The sequence below is a fragment of the Mastomys coucha genome, unplaced genomic scaffold, assembly GCF_008632895.1.
Source record: "Mastomys coucha isolate ucsf_1 unplaced genomic scaffold, UCSF_Mcou_1 pScaffold6, whole genome shotgun sequence".
In the NCBI taxonomy this organism is placed as follows: domain Eukaryota; kingdom Metazoa; phylum Chordata; class Mammalia; order Rodentia; family Muridae; genus Mastomys; species Mastomys coucha.
This window is the reverse complement of record NW_022196912.1, coordinates 93,372,121-93,395,342: the sequence shown is the minus strand read 5'-3', so window position 1 is coordinate 93,395,342 and position 23,222 is coordinate 93,372,121. Positions and strand designations below refer to the sequence as shown.

At 37.7% G+C, this 23,222-nt stretch overlaps 1 protein-coding gene across 1 annotated transcript in view; it reads right to left on the bottom strand.

The window, feature by feature from the left end:
* Positions 1–23,222, bottom strand: part of Gphn (gephyrin) — a 435,141-nt gene that overhangs the window by 302,415 nt on the left and 109,504 nt on the right. Inside the window, exon 3 of the mRNA XM_031357728.1 lies at positions 267–324. Coding sequence (XP_031213588.1) covers positions 267–324 — 58 coding nt within the window. The remainder of the gene's footprint in view (positions 1–266; positions 325–23,222) is intronic.

Sequence of the window (23,222 nt, the reverse complement as noted above, 5' to 3'; positions counted from 1 at the left end):
GTGGAAAAAGGACAGCATTTTCATGAAATGGTACTGGCTCAACTGGTGGTTAGTATGTAGAAAAATGCAATGGATCCATTCCTATCTCCTTGCACAAAGCTCAAGTTCAAGTGGATTAAGGACCTCCACATAAAACCAAATATGCATGTATTTTTAACTTGAGTAAACAGGAAATGTTTGATTCAATATTTAAGAAGTAACAATTTTTCCCACACCTTGCAACTAAAATGTTAAGCCTTTATAGGTATGAAAATTTCATACTATACCTTAATTTCTTCTATTTCATCTGGTACTATCTTGTATGCTGATATAGTCCCACCCAATCTGAAATTAGGAGAAGAAAATACTCTTAAAACCAGCAACAGGGTAAAAGCATATGAATGATATATGGCATTATCACTAGAGTGCCACCAAGTGGAACCAGAAATCTCCCAAGACCCACGTCAGTAACCATGAGGGAAAACATTTGTTTCATTTTTCATTTATTAGTTTAGAAAAAACAGGCAACAAGTGACTACCAAAAGAAGTTGCATTACACTGGATTTTCAATCTGAATTAAACTTCATTATTGATGGTTTTAATAATGCTAAAGCTGTTACATTTATTGCTCGACTCTGTCACAACATATATCAAGAACTAAGAGTAAACCTGTTTTTATTTGTTTAATTAATAAACTCAATTTCTTAGAATAGTTTAAGGTTTCCAAAAATTGAACAAAAATGTGGTTTACATATCTTGCTCTAAGCCTCATTTCCTAGTTTTCTCGATAATTATCATTTTATATCCGTATAGTACAACTATCCCAAATAGTGAACCAATATTGATTTTAATTATATATTTTAAGTAAGAATCTTATAGATGTGTCCAACATTATCAAAGGGAAAAAGAAAAAAAACCCTGCAAATGACACATTGTTGATGCCCTAATGTGGAAGTTTAAATTATTTCAAAATAAAAAGTTTTAAAGATATTATCATTATAAAATTGGATTTTTAACAGGTTTTAAAGAATTCTTAAAAGTGAGGCAGTTAGCTAAAATCAACACATGAAATAATCATTATATAAATGGAATATACAACAAAAACAATTCCAAATTGTTACTGAAATGATTCAAAGATGCCATGGTTGATAATGGAACACAAATACAGAGTCACATTGATATGATCAACTTCAATCCTGTTTATAGCAACAATTCATTTGCTCATGTTTAATGCTATCAGTACCTTAGATACTTGAATCTGCTCCTTGAGAGATATAGGAAGATAACTCTCCAATTAAGTGTTTATATAACTTCAAACCAAAGGGAATGGTTTTGACCATTAAGAAGGTAAGGTAAACCAGATATGGCATGGTTGTTGCAGTCTGGAACATACACAGCAGGTATGAATGTCTGTATAAGATTGGCCTCTGCAATAATCTGGCACAGAGGAGAAAGGTGCTCACATGGCCCCATTCCTTCCCTAGGAGCTCCTGACTGTTATTGGCTGCTGGAAAAAAGCTGCAAATTTCTTTAATAGTATAGCTTATGGAAGAAGGGAGCTGACAAAGAGTAATGGAGGGAGATATAAAATCACATAACATTGTATATATGAATGAAATTGCCAAAAAAAGAAAAAAAGAAAATTTATTTCTAAAGAAAAGAGAAAAAAATGAACTCATGATAAGCAGTATATATGTTTTAATGGTCCCACTGGGATTAAAACCCAATAGACAAGCTAGGTGTGGGAGCACAAACCTTTAATTCTGGTACTCAGAAAACAGAGGTAGGTGGATCTCTGAGATTGAAGCCAGTCTGATCTGTATAGTTTCAAAACACAAGAGCTACATAAAGAAATCCCAGTTTTGAAAAAAGGAAACCAAACAAACAATAAAAAGAAACCTGTATAACAAACACTTATACATATGTAGAGTATACTAATGAAGTGATAGCATAACAATAAGGCCAAGTTGTTAAAACAATTTTTAACAAACATGGAAGGGAGAATGGAAACTGTGTAAATGTTAGAGGAAAATATTCAGTAAACAGAAGTAATTCAGAAAACCCAAGGGAACAACTAACTAATAAACAACTTATTTGTGAGTGTGGTGGTGGTAGGGAGTTGAAATATTCAAGAATAAACCTATTTCAAACTTTAACAAAAAAGAATGATTTTCACCTTTGAAATGACTTCTGGGGATGAAATTTTAATTTTCATGGCATCATTAAACACATGCATTTTAAATACCCATAGGTTTAGCATGTTATCAGTATCATTTTCTGTAGCAGGCCCTAGGTCATAAAATGACTTACTCCAAACTACATTACACAAACTGTCCATCTTTTGATGAAGAAAGAATAAACTCTGAAGTCAACATATAGAACTATTCTACACTGACAGTCACAGTGATAATAATAGCTTCACGACTACAAGTAGTGCTGAATCCTTATGTGAAGTACACATGACTACAGGTATTTCAGTCTCCAATTTTTGGACTTTGTAAGATTCCATATACATCACTTAGAGATGGGACCCAATTCTAAACAAAATAATCATTGGTATTTTAAAAAATTTAAAGTATATTTATTTGTTTGTGTGTGGGGGGGGTGTCACTATGGGCATGTAGACATCAAAGGACAACTTGCTGGTGTCAGTTCTGTCCTTCTACATGCAGGTTTCCTGGATGAAATTCAGTTCTTAGGCTTGCTGGCAGATGCCTTTACCTACTGAGTCACTGGCCCTATTTTTATACAGACCTTGTACAAATAGCATTCAGGTAGATTTTTAAAACACGTCTTAAGTATACCTGCAAGAAGTCATGTGGAACTTTTCGCTTAAGGCATGATGCTGATGTGGAAAAGGGTTCCTATTTTATAGCATACTAGGTGTTAGGATTTCAGATTATAGCTATTATGAGGAAAGAGGAAAAAAGAGAAAGAGGAGGAGGGAGGGAGAAAAAGAGGGAGAGAGGGGGAGTAAGTAGGTATATAACAGAGCTCAGAGAACTTGAATATTAGGAAAAAGTATATAAAGTAGAATGAAGGGAACCATTAAGATGGAAATAATTTTAAACATCATTATAGGCTGATACCTAAGCACCCAGAACACTGATGCAAGCTGATATCGAGTTCAAGTCCCTGTCAGCAAGCTGACAGGAGCGTGATATAGGAGTCTCCTGAGAGCCTCTGACAGTACCTGACTAATACAGAAGTAGAGGCTCACAGCCATCCATTGGACTGAGTACAGGGTCCCCAACAGAGGAGCTAGAGAAAGGACCCAAGGAGCTGAAGGCTGAAGTTTGCAGCCCCATAAGAGGAACAACAATATGAACAAACTAGTACCCCCAGAGCTCCCAGGGACTAAACCACCAACCAAAGAGTACATATGGTGGGACTCAGGGCTCCAGCTGTATATGTGGGAGGAGAGGCCTATGGCCCTGTGAAGGCTGGATGCCCCAGTGTAGGGGAATGCTAGCGCCAGGAAGCAGGAGTGGGTGGGTGGGTGAGCAGGGGGAGAGGAGTGCGGATAGAGGGTTTTTGGAGAGGAAACCAGGAAAGAAGACAACATTTGAAATGTAAATGAAGAAAATATATAATAAAAAAAGAATAAAATACAATACTTTCAGAGAACACTTATACTTCAAAATGTATCTGGACGTCTTGCTGAGAAAGCTGTGTTTGCACCACTGTGGTACTATTACTTAACAAGTATATAATTGCTGTCTGAAGTTCAAGGTCATCTGTCTAAAAATCAAAAACCTGAAAACTTATGCATATGTGTATGTGCTTGCAGGAATGACTCTCTCTCTCTCTCTCTCTCTCTCTCTCTCTCTCTCTCTCTCACACACACACACACACACACACACACACACAAACACACACACACTTCTCTCCCTGTCCCTCTCCCTCCCTCCTCCCTCCCCTCCCTCCCCCCCCCTCTCTCTCTCTCACACACACACACATACACACACATATTTACATATAATATACTAGTAGGAGAATTAACCTAATATCTTTGTGTGCAAAACTACAGTTGTTTCTCTATAAGATTTTGATGGGAATTTGTATAGAATAGAGTCAGAAGCAAATTATAAACCAGAGAAGTTATCTTAATTAATTTCTCCTTGCTGTGATAGAATACCCTAATCAAAGCAATTTAAGGAAGGAAGTAAAGTAGGTAGCTTGGTTGATTTTACTTTAGCTCATAGTTCAAGGTATATATAGTCCATCATGGTAGAGAAGTAGAGGCAGCAAGAAAATAACAATGGATACAAGCTAGTGCTGTTTCCTCCATTTAATATAGCCCAGGATCCCCTACGCAGTGAGTGCCCCACTTACAGTAAAGATGGATCTTCACACATTAACTAACATATGAACATATTTAAGATAGTCCCTCAGGTGTGTCTCTTGGCCCATCTCCTGGTGATTCTGGATTCTTTCAAGTGACAACACTAATTCTCACAGAAGTCACGTGTGGATTGGCTGTTACTTGCCTAAAGTAGAATTAGAACTCTGGCTGCTCAGACCACTTCCACTGACAACTAGTATTCTAGGAAACATTTAAAATGGTGAAATTTTCCTAAAACATAAGGGTGATTTTATAAGACAGTGTGCTGGCTGGTTTTGTGTGCCAACTTGACACAGGCTGGAGTTATCACAGAGAAGGGGAAGTGCCTCCATAGGATCCAACTGTGAGGCATTTTCTCAATTAGTGATCAAGGGGGTAGAGCCCCTTGTTGTTCGTGCCATCCTTGGGCTGGTAGTCTTGGGTTCTATAAGAGAAAAGGCTGAGCAAGCCAGGGGAAGCAAGCCAGTAAGGAACATCTCTCCATGGCCTCTGCATCAGCTCCTGCTTCCTGATGTGCTTGAGTTCCAGTCCTGACTTCCTCTGGTGATCAACAGCAATGTGGAAACTAAATAAACCCTTTCCTCCCCAACTTGCTTCTTGGTCATGATGTTTGTGTAGGAATAGAAACCCTGACTAAGACAGACAGTAACAAATCCTGAGTCAATAGTAGTGATAGGGAAACAATCGTTAGATTATAAAAATTCATTTTTAACATTATCCCAAAAGAGTAACCCCAAATTTAAACTAGACAGTAAAGGACTGTTAATTCAAACATTTTTATCTTTTTCTATTTCAGTTTAGTATGTTAAACTAAAACAGACTTCTGTTCCCAAAATAGTTACATAAGAACAATCTGTTGTCACAGACTCCCCCCTCCCCATAAACTAAGACTTCTATAAAGGATATAGTCTTTATTTAAAATGTTAAGCTACAAATATTTATCCTTCTGAGCCATCTGTTCCGCTAAGTAACCATAAAAATTCTAGACTGAATTCTGAAAAATGGAAATACATGAAAATCTTAGCATTGCTAACTCTTGATTTTTTTTTTAAACAGCATGTGTCTTCATTTGAGCAAAAATAGAATGGTATGGATTCTCATTTGTGAAGCACTATTTAAAAACAAGAGTTTTTTTTAAAAACCTCTTACACAAAATATTCTGTCTGAATAAAATGACTCCATTCAAATACTCAGCTCCTACTCTAAGTGAAAGTAAAGAAAAAGATTTTATTGACAAAATAATACTTATGTTAATTCTTTTGACTTTAAAGAGCTCTATTACTAGAATGTACTTATCATTTTAAATCATTATTTCCAATCACTGCAGGTGTGATGGCATATCAGCTGTGAGGGAGGGAGAGACAGGATCACAGGGATCACAAGTCAGGTCTTATCTATGTTACATAGTAGAGCCTGCCCCAACCTATAGCTAGAACTTTATGTGCTTTGCTTTTGGTAGTTGACTATCAGATGTTTTTAAAAAGAAGATTTATAGATATTGTGGACTCTTTGTGTATATTTTAAAAGAAGATGAATGTAAAAAGTTGGTGAAAATTTTATGAAGTGTAACACTTGGATATTTTCAGTCTGTTGACCTCTAGGTCTGAGAAGATATGAGTTGGCATTGTTAAACTAGTACGCAATTTAAAAAGAGTTCATTCAACAATGTGTACGTGATTCTGAAACATTTTTTGAGTTCTACAAAGCTTTTTAAAGTGTTAAGTTCATATTACTATATTTTGAGGATTTTAATACTTTTTATTAAATTTTTTTTGTGTAATGTATTCTGATCACAGTTTCCCCTCTCACAGATCCCCCCAGGTTCTCCTCATCTCCATAGTCATTTAAATCCATAACATTTCGTTTTCTTTCTTTAGACTGTAGGATTCATAGTTGGGTTGGTTGTTAATTTCTCAACTGGTAGCATGCAGAGTACCTTCCAATGCTTGCAATGCTAGTTAGTCACTAGAGGGACAGGCTCTAGTTCAGTAATCATCAGTTTATGGAGAGTAGCCAATCGACTTAACAATATCTTGAGATTTTGGGAAGTATTTTTGAGGATCCTTTCACCAAACTCAACTAGATATAATCCACTACTGGCACTTGAGGTTTCAGTTGGTGGCAACTTAAGTATTACCTTATTTGGTGACTCCACTTACCTTTCTTTCATATGTTTAAGAAGCTTCTATAGTAGTAGGCTTCCATATGACCTTTCAAATGGCCCTTAGTGTTTCTCCCTATATTCCCTCCCTTACCCATCTCACTCAATCCCTTCCCCATTTAATCTTCCCATGCCAATCTCCCCCATGGCTTTCCATTAGTACATATCCTATTTTCCTTGAGAGATCTTCCCCTTTGCCCATTCCCTTACTCTATACATAACCTGTGTGGCTATATACATTGTAGTACTCCTATATAAGGCTTATTAGCCATATATAAAACACAAAATTTGTCTTTTTGAGTCTGGGGTACTTCACTAGGGATGATTTCTTTTCTAGCTTCATTTTTTATTTGCAAATTTCATAATTTTACTTTTAGTGGTTGAATAGTATTCCATTGTGTAAATGTACCATATTTTTATCCTGTTTGTTTATTTGCTTGTTTTGAGGTTACATTGAAAACATTGTTTCCCTGGATTCTTTCTCAGGGTATTGTATGTAGGGAGGTTACTGAGTTGAAGAGGGATGAGAGGCAGCTATAAGCTGTTTTTATAGGACTGGGAGTGAGAATAGAAGTGTAACAGAGGGCAAAAACCATAGCGTGAATGCCTACCTGAGTTCTAACTGGTTTGGTCACTGGGGTAACCAGGTCAATCTTGTTTCTAGGTATTGGCAACTAGGACAAAGAAATAATTGAGCTAGAGGGAAGGCAGAGAGGGTCCATGGGAAGTAGCAATGGTGGGTTTGCACTCAGTGGATTCGCCAGTAAATGGAGATAGGTATTCGTTTTAGATTTTTCAAGCATTATTCAATTATAATTATTATTATAATTCAGCAATTATACTTTTAAGTTAGCATACAATATATTGGGCTTGATAATGATGTACATCTTATTATACTTTCTTCTTATCCATCCTGCTTCTTCAGATTAAATAGTTTGAAGCTGGAAATCACCAAGCACCATCACATATTTGTACCCACAAGGTATAAAACTAAAGGTGAAAATTTTTCATTCATTGAGTGACATTCTGGCTTAAAAGCATTATCTTAACAAGAATACTATATATAAAGATCAATTAAGTTAACATTGTATGAGTGGCCCTTTTATTGAGGAGTTTCAGAAATTTGTGCTCTTAAATATTATCTCCTCATTTGTATTTTTAATTTTTCTCTTTTATTTTTGTCTTAAATTACTCCATGACTTTTAAATTTCTTTCCATTGTGAACCTATAGTTTTTACCAAAGAGAAAATGTCAGATTATGGATGTTATTTTTGTTACATACTTACTAAGTAATAATTTAAATTTGTTTTGTTCAGTGTTTGAAAACAATCCAGTTCAAGTTTATGATCTTTAATAAAGTGCCCTAAGATAAGAGAGAGACAGCAGATCTAGGCTCATACGAACGCAGTTATTGGATACTTAGAGAAAGCTGGTACCGGGTATCAGCATCATCAGTTGGATCCACACAATTTGCATAAAGAGAAATTATTTATTAGTTAGCATAAAATAACGTCTTTTAGGCTAGAATATACCTGGCAGGTGCATCCTGGTAGTAAGGCCCTGTTTATAAAAGCCTAAGTATAACTTTAATGGTTCTGTCTACTTACGATTTGTTTGGAAGGCATACAGCAAAAACTAACTGTGGTTACTCAATGCTAAGTGTAATAGCTGTGATTTGAGATGACTGTAATCCTTGCAAAGCGAGGATGTGTTCATTGAAAAAGAGCCTGTTTGACTGCCTTATCTGGTATTACTTGGAGGGGAGTCCCTTGGTCCTGTGGAGGCTTGATGACCCAGAATAGGGGAATGCTAGGCCACTGAGGCAGGAGTGGGTGGGCGCGTGGGGGAGCAGCCTCATAGAGACAGGCAAGAGGAAGGAGAGGATAGTGGCCTTGTGGAGGGGAAACTGGGAAGGGGGATAACATTTGAAATGTAAATAAATAAAATAACCAATAAGAAAAAAAAAAGGAAGAGACTCTGTTTTATGTGATATTCTGTCCTGGTAATATTCGACTGTAGATGAAATTAAGAATTTATACCACTATCAATTACTTTATTTGCTTTCATTATTAACATATAAATAACAATAATTTACTGTGCAAAATCCAGGTATGTATGAAGCATAGTGAGATATAGAAGAGTACTGGATCAAACCTTGCTTAAAATCCCACTATCCACCAAAACTGTTCTTCCCTGAATTATCACTGTTAAAATACTTGCTTATTTTTGTACTTGATCTCTGTGCCTTCCTTTACTTTGCTTAAAAGTGATTAGATTAGATCCCTAGAAATCTCTAGAATTATTATTGTGTTTTTGCAAGTTTGCTGAGGAAGGGTCTTTGTGGCCCCAAATGGCCTGGGTGCTGCAATCTGAGCTTGAACTCTTTTTTCTTTTTACTAGATATTTCCTTTATTTACATTTCAAATTTTATCCCCTTTCCTAATATCCCCTTCGAAAACTCCCTATTGCATCCCCCCCACCCCGCTCACTAATAACCCACCCACTCCTGCTTCCCATTTAAAAATGACCAAGAGCAATTTATAGAAGATTTTACTGTGGTTTATAGTTCCAGAAGGGATAGGGCCCATAATGGCATGAGAATCATAGCATCAGTGGGTGGCCACAACAGGAATCTGACTTATTATATTTCATCACACAGGAAGTCAGAAGAACAAATTAGAAGTGGAGTACATTCTCAAAGCCCTCCAGTAGTAACATACTTCTTCTGAAAAGGGTCCAAAAATTTCTCAAAGAGTTCTAACAACTGGGGGCTAAGTGTTTAAATTCATGAGCTTAACGGGGCCATTTAAACCACCATGATGTGTTTGTGCATGTATACATATATAACTGTGTATGTTCTCAGACATTTTTGATTTCTGTATAGTAAAAATTTTCAAAATCCCTCCTTGTAGCATTCAAAACACTTAGTGCATTAGTATTATCTACAGTCACCCTGCTGAACAATAGTTATCTTTCTATATTGGTTCTCTCTTAATATATTATTGTTACATTCTAAATCACGATTTTAAAGTCTTCTAGCTAAAGATATAAATAGTTTAATCACTGTGCTTTTACTATTAGATCATTTTAACTTGCATAATTATTTATATCAATGCATACATTTATAAGTTCCAAAAATCTGTTTCTACTCATTAGCATCCTTTCCAGTTGGAAAAGCATCCTTTAGCATTTTTGTAAAACAGGTGTGACAATATATTTCACCAGCTTTTGTCTGGGGATATCTTTGTATTTATTGTCTCAATAGCTTTCATAGGTACAGAATTTTTGGCTGCACCTCTTTGTTTCGTTTGTTTTATTTACTTCCTCTTTAGCATTGAGAAATCCCATGCCACTCTTTGGCCTTTCAGGTTTCTGCTGAGATGGTTCACAGTGAGGTGAACTGAAACAGCCCTCAGCAGTTCTTTCTCTGGCACCCTTAAGATTTTCTCTTTCACATTTACAACCTTAAGAATGTTTTGAAATTGAAGTTAAATTTGCCAGATAACTTTTGACCTCTCTGTACCTATTATATGTTTGAGTGCTTTTCTAGATTTATAAGTTTCATTCTATCATTTCTTTTAATAAACTTTCTAGTCCTTTGGCATTTTTACATCCCTGAACTCCAATAATACCAATATTTGCTTCCTAAAAAAGTTCTCACAAACGTTCCATTTTCCTCCTTATCTTTTTTTCTTCCAATTATACATTTTCCAACAGCCTGCTCTGAACTCACTGATTGATGATTATTTCCATCTCTTTTATTTTCTGAGTATATATTTCATATTGAGAATATATGTTTAATTACAAAAATTTGGTTGCAGAGCTTTGTTATCTTATAAACCTCAATGACTGAGCATGTGGCTAAGTACTAAGACATTTCTGTTTTCCTCAAGCTCATTCAGTTTCCTTGAGGTAGATGTCTTTTTTTAAATTGGATATTTTATGTCTTTACATTTCAAATATTATCCCCTTTTCCAGTTTCACCTCCGGAAGCTCCCTATCTGATCTCCCTCTCCCCTTGTTTCTATGAGGGTGCCTACCTACTCCTACTTCACTGACTTGGCATTCCCCTACACTAGGGCATGGAGCCTTCATAGGACCAAGGGCCTCTCCTCTTAATGATACCAGATAATGCCATCATCTGCTACATATGGGGCTGGAGCCATGGGTCCTTCCACATCCACATGTACTCTTTGGTTGGTGGAGACAGTATTGCGGATATCAACAAGTGCATGCTGACAGGAGCCTGTTATAGCTGTCTCCTGAGAGGCTCTGCCAGAGCCTGGCAAACACAGCGGTGGATGCTCACAGCTGACCATTGCACTGAGCACAGGGACCCCAAAGGAGGAGTCAGAGAAAGTACTGAAGAAACTGAAGGGGTTTGCAACAACATAGGAAGAACAGCAATATCAACCAACTAGAAGTAGATGTCTTTAATTGAATGTGAGAATTCTCCCACAAGCAATATTTGGCCATGTCAGCACCTTATTTCCAGTGGGAAGTAAGGAAATAATTTTCTGAAAATTGCTGATGTTTTTCACATTGAATACTATCTAAATATTGGTGGTTCCCACTTCTTATTCCAGTTGTGCTGGTGCCTTTTTTAAGGCAAAAATTATAAGTTGGTTATTTATTTCTCTTGAGTTTATAATTACATTTGTTATTCAGAACTAGATGAGTTCAGTTTCAGAATTTCTAAGCGTCTACTTTTGGCATTCTGTCACTATCTAGGGACTAGAGTGTTAATCCAATCCTCAGTTTATCCAAAAATATAATGTTAATGTGTTCTTTCAGAAAGATCAGGACTACATAAATAAATTAATCTGTCTTCACAAACCTATCTCTATTGCCAGCAATGGTTAATCACTGTGGGATTCTACCCAGCTGGACACAAAGTCATCATGGATGGGCCACTCCAGGCTCCTACATCACATCTGTGGTTACCAATGGACTAATTCTGTCATACACTGAAGCCACATCCTTCGAAGACCAAGAGAACATTGGGTAGGGCCAGGCCAACACTGATGTGAGGTGCCTGCATTGCTGCACACGGGCCTAACCAAAGAAAGCAGCTGCATGCAGAGCTATCCAAATTAAAAGTACCAGAACTATGTACATTCCCACAACACAGGAGCTATCAGTGGCTGGAATTGCAATCAGGCTTGGCAATCTATCCAGTAGTTTCTCCAGTCCAACCAAATGCCAGAGCAATGTCTTGTGCATGTGCCTTGATCATTCCAGCAGGAAATGGGTTTTTGTATCACATTATGCTGGCTAAGGTTGTAGTTCATGTAGTATCATAGGGTTCGTGAAGGCAGTTGATTTGGCCACCTGGGCTTATGCTCAGCTGGCTTGCATCCCAAAGACACAGGGGCCTAAACACACTTAAGACAGCAAGTGTGATCCAGACCTATACAGATCTATACAGATTTCTGTCTAATGCAGACAGAAACCCTACTCTTTCTCAGGGCCTATAACAAAGCCTTATACCTGCTTTTGTGCTCTCATCACAGGTAACAGAAATCTTTCTATACATTCTACCTCTCAAATTTAGAGGAGGGGATAAGACTACAATCAGCCCTTGCTTAAACCTAGATCAAGTAGCTTAGTTCACAAGTATTTGACTGGCAACTGCAGAGATCATGGGCCTTTGTTAAATAGCAGATTTCAATATGGCAAAGCTTAAACTGTGTTTCAAGAATAAGACATGTACTTGATTCTTTTCTCCCTCTCCAAAGCATGAGACTTCTTTTTCCTTGTTGGACTATTTAAATGTTGGGGAGGGGGAGTGACATAGGCAACTTTTCTTCATATCTTCTTCAGTCTTTTTGGATTGTTATACTAACAGCTAGCACTATGGTTTCTCAGCTGACTGCATTAGTTCTTGTACAAATTGTTGAATGTATAAAAAGCGGTGCAACTTGTCCTGTCTGTAAAGAGATGATTATAGGAGAGCTTACTACACTCCTTTCTTATTTCACTAATTATTTTGTCATCTTATATGTTTTAGGCTAAAAACTTAATATATTATGCAACTTTGCTGGTATGTTTCTTGATGAAAGGAGATATGTCTGGTAAACCCAGTTACCAAAGAACGCAAGCATCACTAATGCTTTTTGGTTGAGTGCTAAAAAAATAATGTAATGGAAAGTTAACTGGTTACTCTCAGGAATGTACAGGAAGAAAATAAAGATGCCTTTTTTAAAAGCCCAATTAAATTTTGGGGACTATAGCTTTAACATATCATGGCACCAACTATGATATATTATAGTAGGCGGTATCATTACAATATACATACTACAGACCAATGAGCATTTAACTTGTAAAAAGTAAAACCGAGAAAACTTTACATTTAAAGGTGTTATTTATAAGACAGCGGTAGTAAGTTTTTAAGAATTAACAAAACTGTGGGTAGCAAAGTGAAAACTCAGTAATGTTTAATGTTGTTGCTAGAAAAACACTAATATTAAGTGAAATCTGTCCATAGTAAAACAAAACTATAAAAGACAAAAACTTTTCTATTTCATATTATAAAGACTTTAAAGATACTTTAAGACTGAAATTTCCTAAATAATTCATTAAAAATGTTAACTACATTTTAACCTTTATGAAAATGCAGTGTGAGAATGTCCAGCTCTGTGGGGAATAACTACTTCAGAAGCCACTGTATACCATCTACTGACTGACACTTTTAAGAAATTCAATTCACCATAGCAACCTGTCTTAATATCAGTACATAAGCACAGTATATATTTAGAGATGATTGCTTCCCAGAAAGCAATCCTGGCTTTCCTTCATATTTAATGTAATGATCCAAGGGACCAAAATACCATTTAATCAGTGAGGCTACAGTGAGATGACAAGTATACTCAGGGGGACAAGGCAGTGTTCTAGAAATACCAAAAGAACAAATGTACCACCAAAATTGGTACAATTTATGAATATATAAGCAAACAATTTTTCATGTTTAAGAAATATACAGAGATACAAGTATTTTGTCTAATTTTTGTTCAACATAAACTTAACATTATGAATGATTCATAATACATAAAATCAAAGTATATATAATCAGTATGTTTTATCCTCCACAGGTACTTCACAAAAGAATATACCTTCTTCTCAGCACCTCAAGGCACCTTCTCCAATATTGACCATATAATCCGTCACAAAACAGGCCTCCATTCCCACAGCCCCCGAAGAGGCTCCACTCCCAGGTACCCTAGCACGCCCAGGATCTTAGGGTTAGCAGTGAGTAGAACACAACATCTGTTCCAACATCACCAGGAGTAACTGGGACCAGCAGGACCCAGGGACCCAGGAACCTGGTCCAACCAGTGGCTCTGATTCCTTCCAGTCTGCATCTGTCAACCTTGGGAGCAAACGCAGGAGCCAGTCCCACAGCCCTCCAGGAGGCTCCACTCCCAGGCATTCTAGCATGGCTAGGATCTAAGGATCACAGGAGCTAGGTCACAACAGGATCTCAGGGTCTCAGAGGCAGCTTAACTCCTAGGAACTCTGATACACCCAGAACCTCAGGATTACAGGATCCTGGAATCACAGGATCACAGAGACAGCTGGACTCTTGGGAGTTCTAACTCAACCAGTATGACAGGAAGGACAGGTTCCAGGCAGAAATAGCCAAGGCATGGAGCACTAGAGATAATCAGATAGCAGGAGGCAAGTGTAAGAACAAAAGCAACAGAAACCAAGGTTACTTGGCATCATCAGAACCCAATTCTCCCACTATAGCAAGTCTGGACACACCATCACACTGGAGAAATAAGATTTGGATCTAAAGTCACTTCTCATGACGATGATGGAGGACTTTAAGAAGGACATAAATAACTCCCTTAAGAAAAACAGGAGAAACAGGTAAATAGCTAGAAGCCCTTAAAGAGGAAACAAAAATCCCTTAAAGAATTATAGGAAAACACAATCAAACAGATGAAAGAAATGAACAAAACCAACCAGAATCTGAACATGGAAATAGAAACAATAAAGAAATCAGAGAGAGAGACAACCCTGGAGATACAAAACCTAGGAAAGAGATCAGGAGGCATAGATGCAAGCATCACCAACAGAATAGAAAAGAGATAGAAGAGAGAATCTCAGGGGCAGAAGATACTATAGAAAACATTGATACAACAGTCAAAGAAAATGCAAAATGCAAAAAGCTTCTAACACAAAACATCCAGGAAATCCAGGACACAATGAGAAAAAACCTAAGGATAATAGGTATAAAAGAGAGTGAAGACTCCCAATGTATGGGCCAGTAAATATCTTCAACAAAATTATAGAAGAAAACTTCCCTAACCTAGAGATGCCCATGAACATCCAAGAAGCCTACAGAACTCCAAATAGACTGGACCAGAAAAGAAATTCCTCTCCTGAAATAATAATCAAAACACCAAATGCACTAAACAAAGAATTTTAAAAGCAGTAAGGGAAAAGGTCAAGTAGCATATAAAGGCAGGCCTATCAGAATTACACCAGACTTCTCACCAGAGACTATGAAAGCTAGAAGATCCTGGGCAGATGTCATACAGACCCTATAAGAACACGAATGCCAGCCCAGGCTACTATACCCAGCAAAACTCTCAATTGCCTTAGATAAAGAAAAACAAAATATTCCATGACAAAACCAAATTTACACAATATCTTTCCATAAATCCAGTCCTACAAAGGATAATACATAGAAAACACCAACACAAGAAGGGAAACTACACCCTAGAAAGAGCAAGAAAGTAATCTTTCAACAAATTCAAAAGAAGACAGGCACACAAACATAATTACACCTTTAACAACAAAAATAACAGGGAGTAACAATCACTTTTCCTTAATATTGCTTAACATCAACAGACTCAATTCCCCAATAAAAAGACATAGACTAACAGACTGGATATGTAAACAGGACCCAGCATTTTGCTGCATACAGGAAACGCACCTTAGTGACAAAGACAGAGGAAAAGGTTGGAATAAAATTTTCCAAGCAAATGGTTCCAAGAAATAAGCTGGAGTAGCCATTCTAATATCAAATAAAATCAACTTTAATCCAAAAGTTATCAAAAAAAAAATAAGGAAGGACATTTCATACTGGTCAAAGGAAAAATCTACCAAGATTAACTCTCAATTCTGAACATCTATCCTCCTAATGCAAGGCCACCACATTCATAAATGCGACTTAACTAAAGCTCAAAGCATACATTGTACCCCACACAATAATAGTGGGAGACTTTTAACACCTCACTCTCAGCAATGTACAGATCAAGGAAACAGAAAGTAAACAGAGACACAGTGAAACTAACAGAAGTAATGAATCAAATATATCTAACAGATATTTATAGAACATTTCATCCTAAAAGAATATACTTTCTTCTCAGCACCCCAAGGTACCTTCTCCAAAATTGATCATATAGTTGGCCACAAAACAAGCCTCAACAGATACAAGAAAATTGAAATACTCCCATGGCGGTAATCAGATCACCAGGGAATAAGGCTGGTCTTAAATTCCAACAAAAACAATGTAAAACAAACATACACATGGAAACTGAACAATGCTCTAGTCGATGATAACTTGGGCAAGGAAGAAATAAAGAAATTAAAGACTTTAGAATTTAAGGAAAATGAAGGCATATCATACCAAAACTTATGGGACCCAATGAAAGCAGTGGTAAGAGGAAAACTCATAGGTCTAAGGGCCTCTAAGAGGAAATTGGAGAGAGCTTACACTAGCACTGGACAGCACACCTGAAAGCTCTAGAACAAAAAGAAGCAAATACACCCCCAAGAAGAGTAGAGGGCAGGAAATAATCAAAATCAGGGCTGAAATCAACCAAGTAGAAACAAAAAGAACTATACAAAGAATGAAACAAACGAGGAGCTGAGTTTTGAGAAAATCAACAAGATAGATAAACCCTTACTTAGCCAGACTAACCAGAGGACACAAAGACAGTATACAAATTAACAAAATAAGAAATGAAAAGCAGACATAACAACAGAAAACAAAGAAAATGAAAAAAATTAAAAAAGCCTATGTTCATCAAAATTGGAAAATCTGGATGAAATGGACAATTTTCTAGACAGATACCACTTACCAAAGTAAAATCAGGATTAGGTAAACAATCTAAAAAGTCCCATAACCCCTAAAGAAATAGAAGTAGTCATTAAAAGCCTCCAAAACAAAAAACAAAACAAAAAAAAACCCCAAAAACAAACAAACAAACAAAAAAAAAACAGGAACACATGGGATTAGTGCAGAATTATATCAGATCTTCAAAGAATACCTAAAACCAATACTCTTCAAACTATTCCACAAAGTAGAAGCAGAAAACAACACTACACAATTCATTTTATGATGCCAAAATTATGTTCATACCTAAGCCACACAAAGACCAAAAAAGAAACAGAATTTCAGACCAATCTCCCCTATGAACATTGATGGAGAAATACTTAGTAAATTTCTTGCCAACTAAATCCAAGAACACATCAAAACAATCATTCACCATGATCAAGTAGACTTGATCCCATGGATTCAGGGATGGTTCAATATGTGGAAATCCATCAACTTAATCCACTACATAAACAAACTCAAAGAACAAAATCACATGATCATTTCATTAGATACTGAAAAAGCATTTGACAAAATTCAACATCCCTTCATGTTAAAAGTCTCAGAAAGATCAGGAATTCAAGGCCCATATCTAAACACAGTAAAAGCAATATAGAGCAAACCAGTAGCCAACATCAAACTGAATGAAGAGAAACTTGAAGCAATCCCACTGAAATCATGGACTAGACAAGGCTGCCCATTCTCTCCCTATCTACTCAACATAATACTTGACGTTCTAGCTAGGGCAATTAGACAACAACAGAAGGTCAAAGGAATACAAACTGGAAAGGAAGAAGTCAAAATTTCACTGTTTGCAGATGATATGATAATATACTTAAGTGACCCCAGAAAAAATTCCACCAGAGAACTCCTATACCTGATAAACAACTTCAGCAAAGGGGCTGGATATAAAATTAACCCAAACAAATCAGCAGCCTTCCTCTACTGAAAGGATAAACAGGCTGAGAAAGAAATTAGAGAAAGGACACCCTTCGCAATAGTCTTAAATAATATAAAATACCTTGGTTTGACACTAAGAAAGTGAAAGATCTGTATGACAAGAACTTCAAGTCTGAAGAAAGAAACTGAAGAAGATCTCAGAAGATGAAAAGATCTCCTAAGCTCATGAATTGGCAGGATTAATAAAGTAAAAATGGCCATCTTGATGAAAGCAATCTACAGATTCAATGCAATCTCCATCAAAATTCCAACTTCATAGAGTTAGAAAGTGCAATTTGGAAATTCATTTGCAACAACAAAAAACCCAGTATAGTGAAAATTATTCTCAACAAGAACTTCTGGGGAAATCACCATCTCTGACATCAAGCTGTATTACAGAACAATAGTGACAAAAGACTGTATGGTATTATTGGTACAGAGAAAAGAAGGTAGATCACTGGAACAGAATTGAAGACCCAGAAGTGAACCCATATACCTATGGTTACTTGATCTTTGACAAAGGAGATAAAACCATCCGGTGGAAAAGAGACATACTTGCAACAAATGGTGCTGGGTGAACTGGCAGTCACCATGTATAAGAATGCAAATTGAACCATTCTTAAATCCTTGTAAAAAGTTCAGGTCCAAGTGGATCAAGGACCTCCACATAAAACCAGATACACTGAATGTAGTAGAAAAGAAAGTGGGGAAGAACCTCAAATACATGGGCAAAGGGGAAATTTTCCTGAACAGAACACCAATACCTTATGCTCTAAGATCAAGAGTGGATAAATGGAAACTCATAAAATTGCAAAGCTTCGGAGAGTAACTGGGACCAGCAGGACCAGGCAAACAGGAACTCAACCAGCCCAGTGCCTCTAATTCCTTCCTGTCTCTCTGGGCTGGTGTCCTGAGCAGACCTTGGGCACTAGCTCTGCAGCCAGTCCCACCACACCCAGAGAGAGTTCTACTCCCAGGAGCTCTGACACACACAGGATCAGAGATGTGGAGGACCCAACATCTGTCCCAACACTGGGAGTAATTGGGACAAGCTGGACCAGGAACACAGGAACTCTGCCAGCCCACTGACTCTGGTTCCTTCAGGTCTGTCTGGGCTGGTGTCCTGAGCAGACCTTGGGTGCAAGCTCTGAAGCCATTCCCACAACAATTAGAGGAAGCTTCAATCCCAGGTGCTCTAACAAGCCTGGGATCACAGGATCCCAGAATACCAGAATCCCAGAGACAACTTGACTCTGAGCAGTTCTGACACAACCAGGATCACAGGAGAACAGGCTCTAGTCAGATTTAGCAAGGGCAGGTAGCACTAGAGATAACCAGATGGTGGGGGGCAAGCATAAGAAAATAAACTACAGAAACCAAGGTTACTTGGCATCATGACAACCCAATTCTCCCACCATAGCAAGTCCTGGACACACCATCACACCAGAAAAGCAACATTCAGATCTAAAATCACTTCTCTGGGTGATGATACAGCACTTTAAGAAAGACATAAATAGCACCCTCAAAAAATACAGGAGAACACAGGTAAACAAAAGCCCTTCAAGAAGAAACACAAAAATCCCTTAAAGAACTACAGGAAAACACAATCAAACAGGTGAAGGAAATGAGCAAAACCATCCAGAATCTAAAAATGGAAATAGAAACAATAAAGAAATCAGAAAGAGAGACAACCCTGGACATACAAAACCTAGGAAAGAAATCAGGAGTCATAGATGGAAACATCACCAACAGAATGCAAGAGATAGAAGAGAGAATCTCAGGGGCAGAAGACACCATAGAAAACATTGACACAACAGTCAAAGAAAATGCAAAAAGCAAAAAGTTCCTAACTCAAAACATCCAGGAAAAATCCAGGATGCACTAAGAAGACCAAACCTAAGGATAATAGGTATAGAAGAGAGTGAAGACTCCCAATGTAATGGGCCAGTAAATATCTTCAACAAAATTATAGAAGAAAACTTCCCTAACCTAAAGAAAGAGATGCCCATGAACATACAAGAAGCCTATAGAACTCCAAATAGACTGGACCAGAAAAGAAATTCCTCCCATGAAATAATAATCAAAACACCAAATGCACTAAACAAAGAAAGAATTTTAAAAGCAGTAAGGGAAAAAGGTCAAGTAGCATATAAAGTCAGACCTATCAGAATTACCCCAGACTTCTCACCAGAGACTATGAAAGCTAGAAGATCCTGGGCAGATGTCATACAGACCCTACAAGAACACAAATGCCAGCCCAGGCTACTATACTCAGCAAAACTCTCAATTACCATAGATGGAGAAAACAAGATATTCCATGACAAAACAAAATTTACACAATATCTTTCCACAAATCCAGACCTACAAAGGATAATAGATGGAAAACATCAACATAAGGAGCAAAACTACACCCTAGAAGAAGCAAGAAAGTAATCTTACAACAAATTCACACAAATCTAATTCCACAAAAGATAATAGATGGAAAACATCAACATAATGAGTAAAACTACACTCTAGAAGAAACAAGAAAGTAATCTTTCAACAAATCCACACAAATCTAATTCCACCTCTTACAACTAAAACAACAGGAAGTGACAATTAGTTTTTCTTCATACCTTAATATGAAAATTAATATTACCAACATATCTTAATTGATTAAAATCCAAAAATATGAGGAAATAGAAATTTGTTGATTGTCACCCAACTGTCTCTCTAATTTGGTAACTGGAGAAATAGGTCCATTATTGTACAATATATATACACTTTCAGCTTGTTTGTTCGTGACAGTATCTGGCTGTGTACAACATAAGAGTCTTGAAATCTTGCTTCTCCAATCTCAGCCTCTCTATTAGTATTATTGTTTATTTCATGTTTTTACACTATACTATGGTTTTCAGAACAGCTCATATATTTAAAAAGTATTTATATGCCCAAAAGAAACATAGATGATTAACTAGGGAGGTGGCTTGTAAGAGAACAACAAATTCAGATAAATTGAAATCATGTAACTTTTTCTCATCATAGTGCAATAAAAGTTAAAAAAATTGTAAAGGACACAATCAATAGGAAAAACTATCAAAAAACAGATTGGGAAAACCTCTGTAATAACCATAAAACCAATAAAGGGCTAATATCCAATATACATAAAGAATTCAAGAAGTTAAATTTCAGAGAACAAAGTAACACTATTAAAAAATGGGGTATAGAACTAAACAAAGAATTCTCTCTCTCTCTCTCTCTCTCTCTCTTTCTCTCTTTCTCTCTCTCTCCTCTCTCTTTTCATTTTACAAATTAATTTATTTTTTTCACTTCATATTCCATTCCTTGCCATTCCCATCCCCTGACTGCTCCACATCCCACACCTTCTCCCCATTTCCCCAGACCTGACCCAACTCCAGTGGATACTCCCACCCCAACCCACCTGACCTCTAAACTCCCTGGGGCCTCCAGTCTCTTGAGGGTTAGGTGCATCATCTCTGAATGAACACAAACTCAGCAGTCTCTACTTTATGTGTGTTGCAAAGCCTCATATCAGCTGGTGTATGCTGTCTGTTTGGTGTTCCAGTGTTTGAAAGATCTTGGGGGTCCAGATTAATTGAGTCTGCTGGTTCTCCTACAAGATCACCCTTCTCCTCAGCTTCTTGCAGCCTTCCCTAATTCAACCACAGGAGTCAGCAGCTTCGGTCCACTGGTTGGGTATAAATATCTGCATATGACTCTTTCAGCTATTTTTTGGGGTCTTTCAGAGTGCAGTCATGATAGGTTGGTCCCCTTTTGTGAGCGCTCCATAGCCTCAGTAATAGTGTCAGGCCTTGGGACCTCCCCTTGAGCTGGATCCCAATTTGGACCTGTCACTAGACCTTCTTTGCCTCAGGCTCATATCCATTTCCATCCCCGGTAGTTCTTTCAGACAGGAACAATTATAGGTCAGAGATGTGACTGTGGGATGGCAACTCCATCCCTCACTTGATGCCCTGTCTTTCTGCTAGAAGTGGGCTCTATAAGTTCCCTCTCCCTACTATAGGGCATTTCATCTAAGGTCCCTCTCTTTGATTCCTGAGAGTCTCTTACCTCCCAGGTCTCTGGTGCATTCTGGAGGGTCCCCCCTCCCCTCCCATTTCCTGAGGTTGCCTGTTTCTAATCTTTGTGCTGGCCCTCGGGGCTTCAGTGCTTTTCCTTCACCCAATACTAGATCTCCTCTCCTCTGCACTACCCACTTTCCCTCCTAGGTCCCTCCCTCCCTCCCCACTTTTGATTGCTTTCTTCTCTCTCCCAAGTTGGACTTAGGCATCCTCACTTGTATACTTCAGCTTGTTGACCTTTTTGAGTTCTATGGACTGTATCTTGGGTATTCTGGGTTTTTTTTTGTTTGTTTGTTTTTTGGTTTTTTTTGTTTGTTTGTTTTAGCTAATAACCACTTATTAGTGAGTTCAAACCATGCATGCCCTTTAAGATGCCCCACCATGCCACAGGGGCATGTGTTCTACTATGTTCACAGCAGCCTTATTTGCTGGAAACAACCTAGATTTCCCACAACAGAAGAATGGATACAGAAAATGTGGTTCATTTACACAATGGAATACTACTCAGCTATTAAGAACAAGGCCATTGTGAGACTTACAGGCAAATGGATGCAACTAGAAAATATCATCTTGAGTGAGGTAACTTAGAACAAAGAGTTCTCAATCGTGGAAACTCGAATGGTCAACAAGCACCTAAAGAAGTTCAACATTCTTAGTCATCAGGGAAAACAACCCTGAGATTCCACCTCATACCAGTCAGAATGGCTAAGATCAAAAACTCAGGTGACAACAGATGCTGGCAAGGATGTGGAGAAAGGGGAACACTCCTCTATTGTTGGTGGGATTGCAAGCTGGTACAACCACTCCGGAAATCAGTCTGGTCATTACTCAGAAAATTGGAAATAGTACAACCTGAGGACTCAGCTATACCACTTCTGGGCATATACCTAAAAGATACTCCAACATATAACAAGGACACATGCTCCATTATGTTCACAACAGCCTTATTTATAATAGCAAGAAGCTGGAAAGAACCCAGAAGTCCTTCAACAGAGAAGGGATACAGAAAATGTGGTACATTGACACAATGGAGTGCTACTCAGCTAATAAACCAATGACTTCGTGAAATTCTTAGATAAATGGATGGAACTAGAAAATAACATCCTGAGTAAGGTAGCCCAGTCACAAAAGAATACACACAGTGTGCACTCATTGATAAGTGGATATTAGCCCAAAATCTTGGAATATCCCAGATACAATTCACAGACCACATGGAGCTCAAGAAGGAGCAAGACCAAAGTGTGATGCTTCAGTCCTTAGAAGGTGAAGCAAAATACTCAAGGAAGAAAATATGAAGCCAAAGTGTAGAACAGAGATTGAAGGAAAGGCCATCCAGAGACTCCCCAACCTGGGGATCCATCTCATATACATACACCAAATCCAGACACTATTGTGAATGCCAAGAAGTGCTTGCTGACAGGAGCCTGATATAGCTGTATCCTGAAAGGCCCTGACAGTACCCAACTAATACAGAGGCAGATGCTGGCAACCAACCATTGGACTGAGCACAGGGGACCCAATGGAGGAGTTAGAGAAGGGACTGAAGGAGCTGAAGGGATTTGCAACCCCATAGGAGGAACAACAGTATCAACCAACCAGACCCCCCCC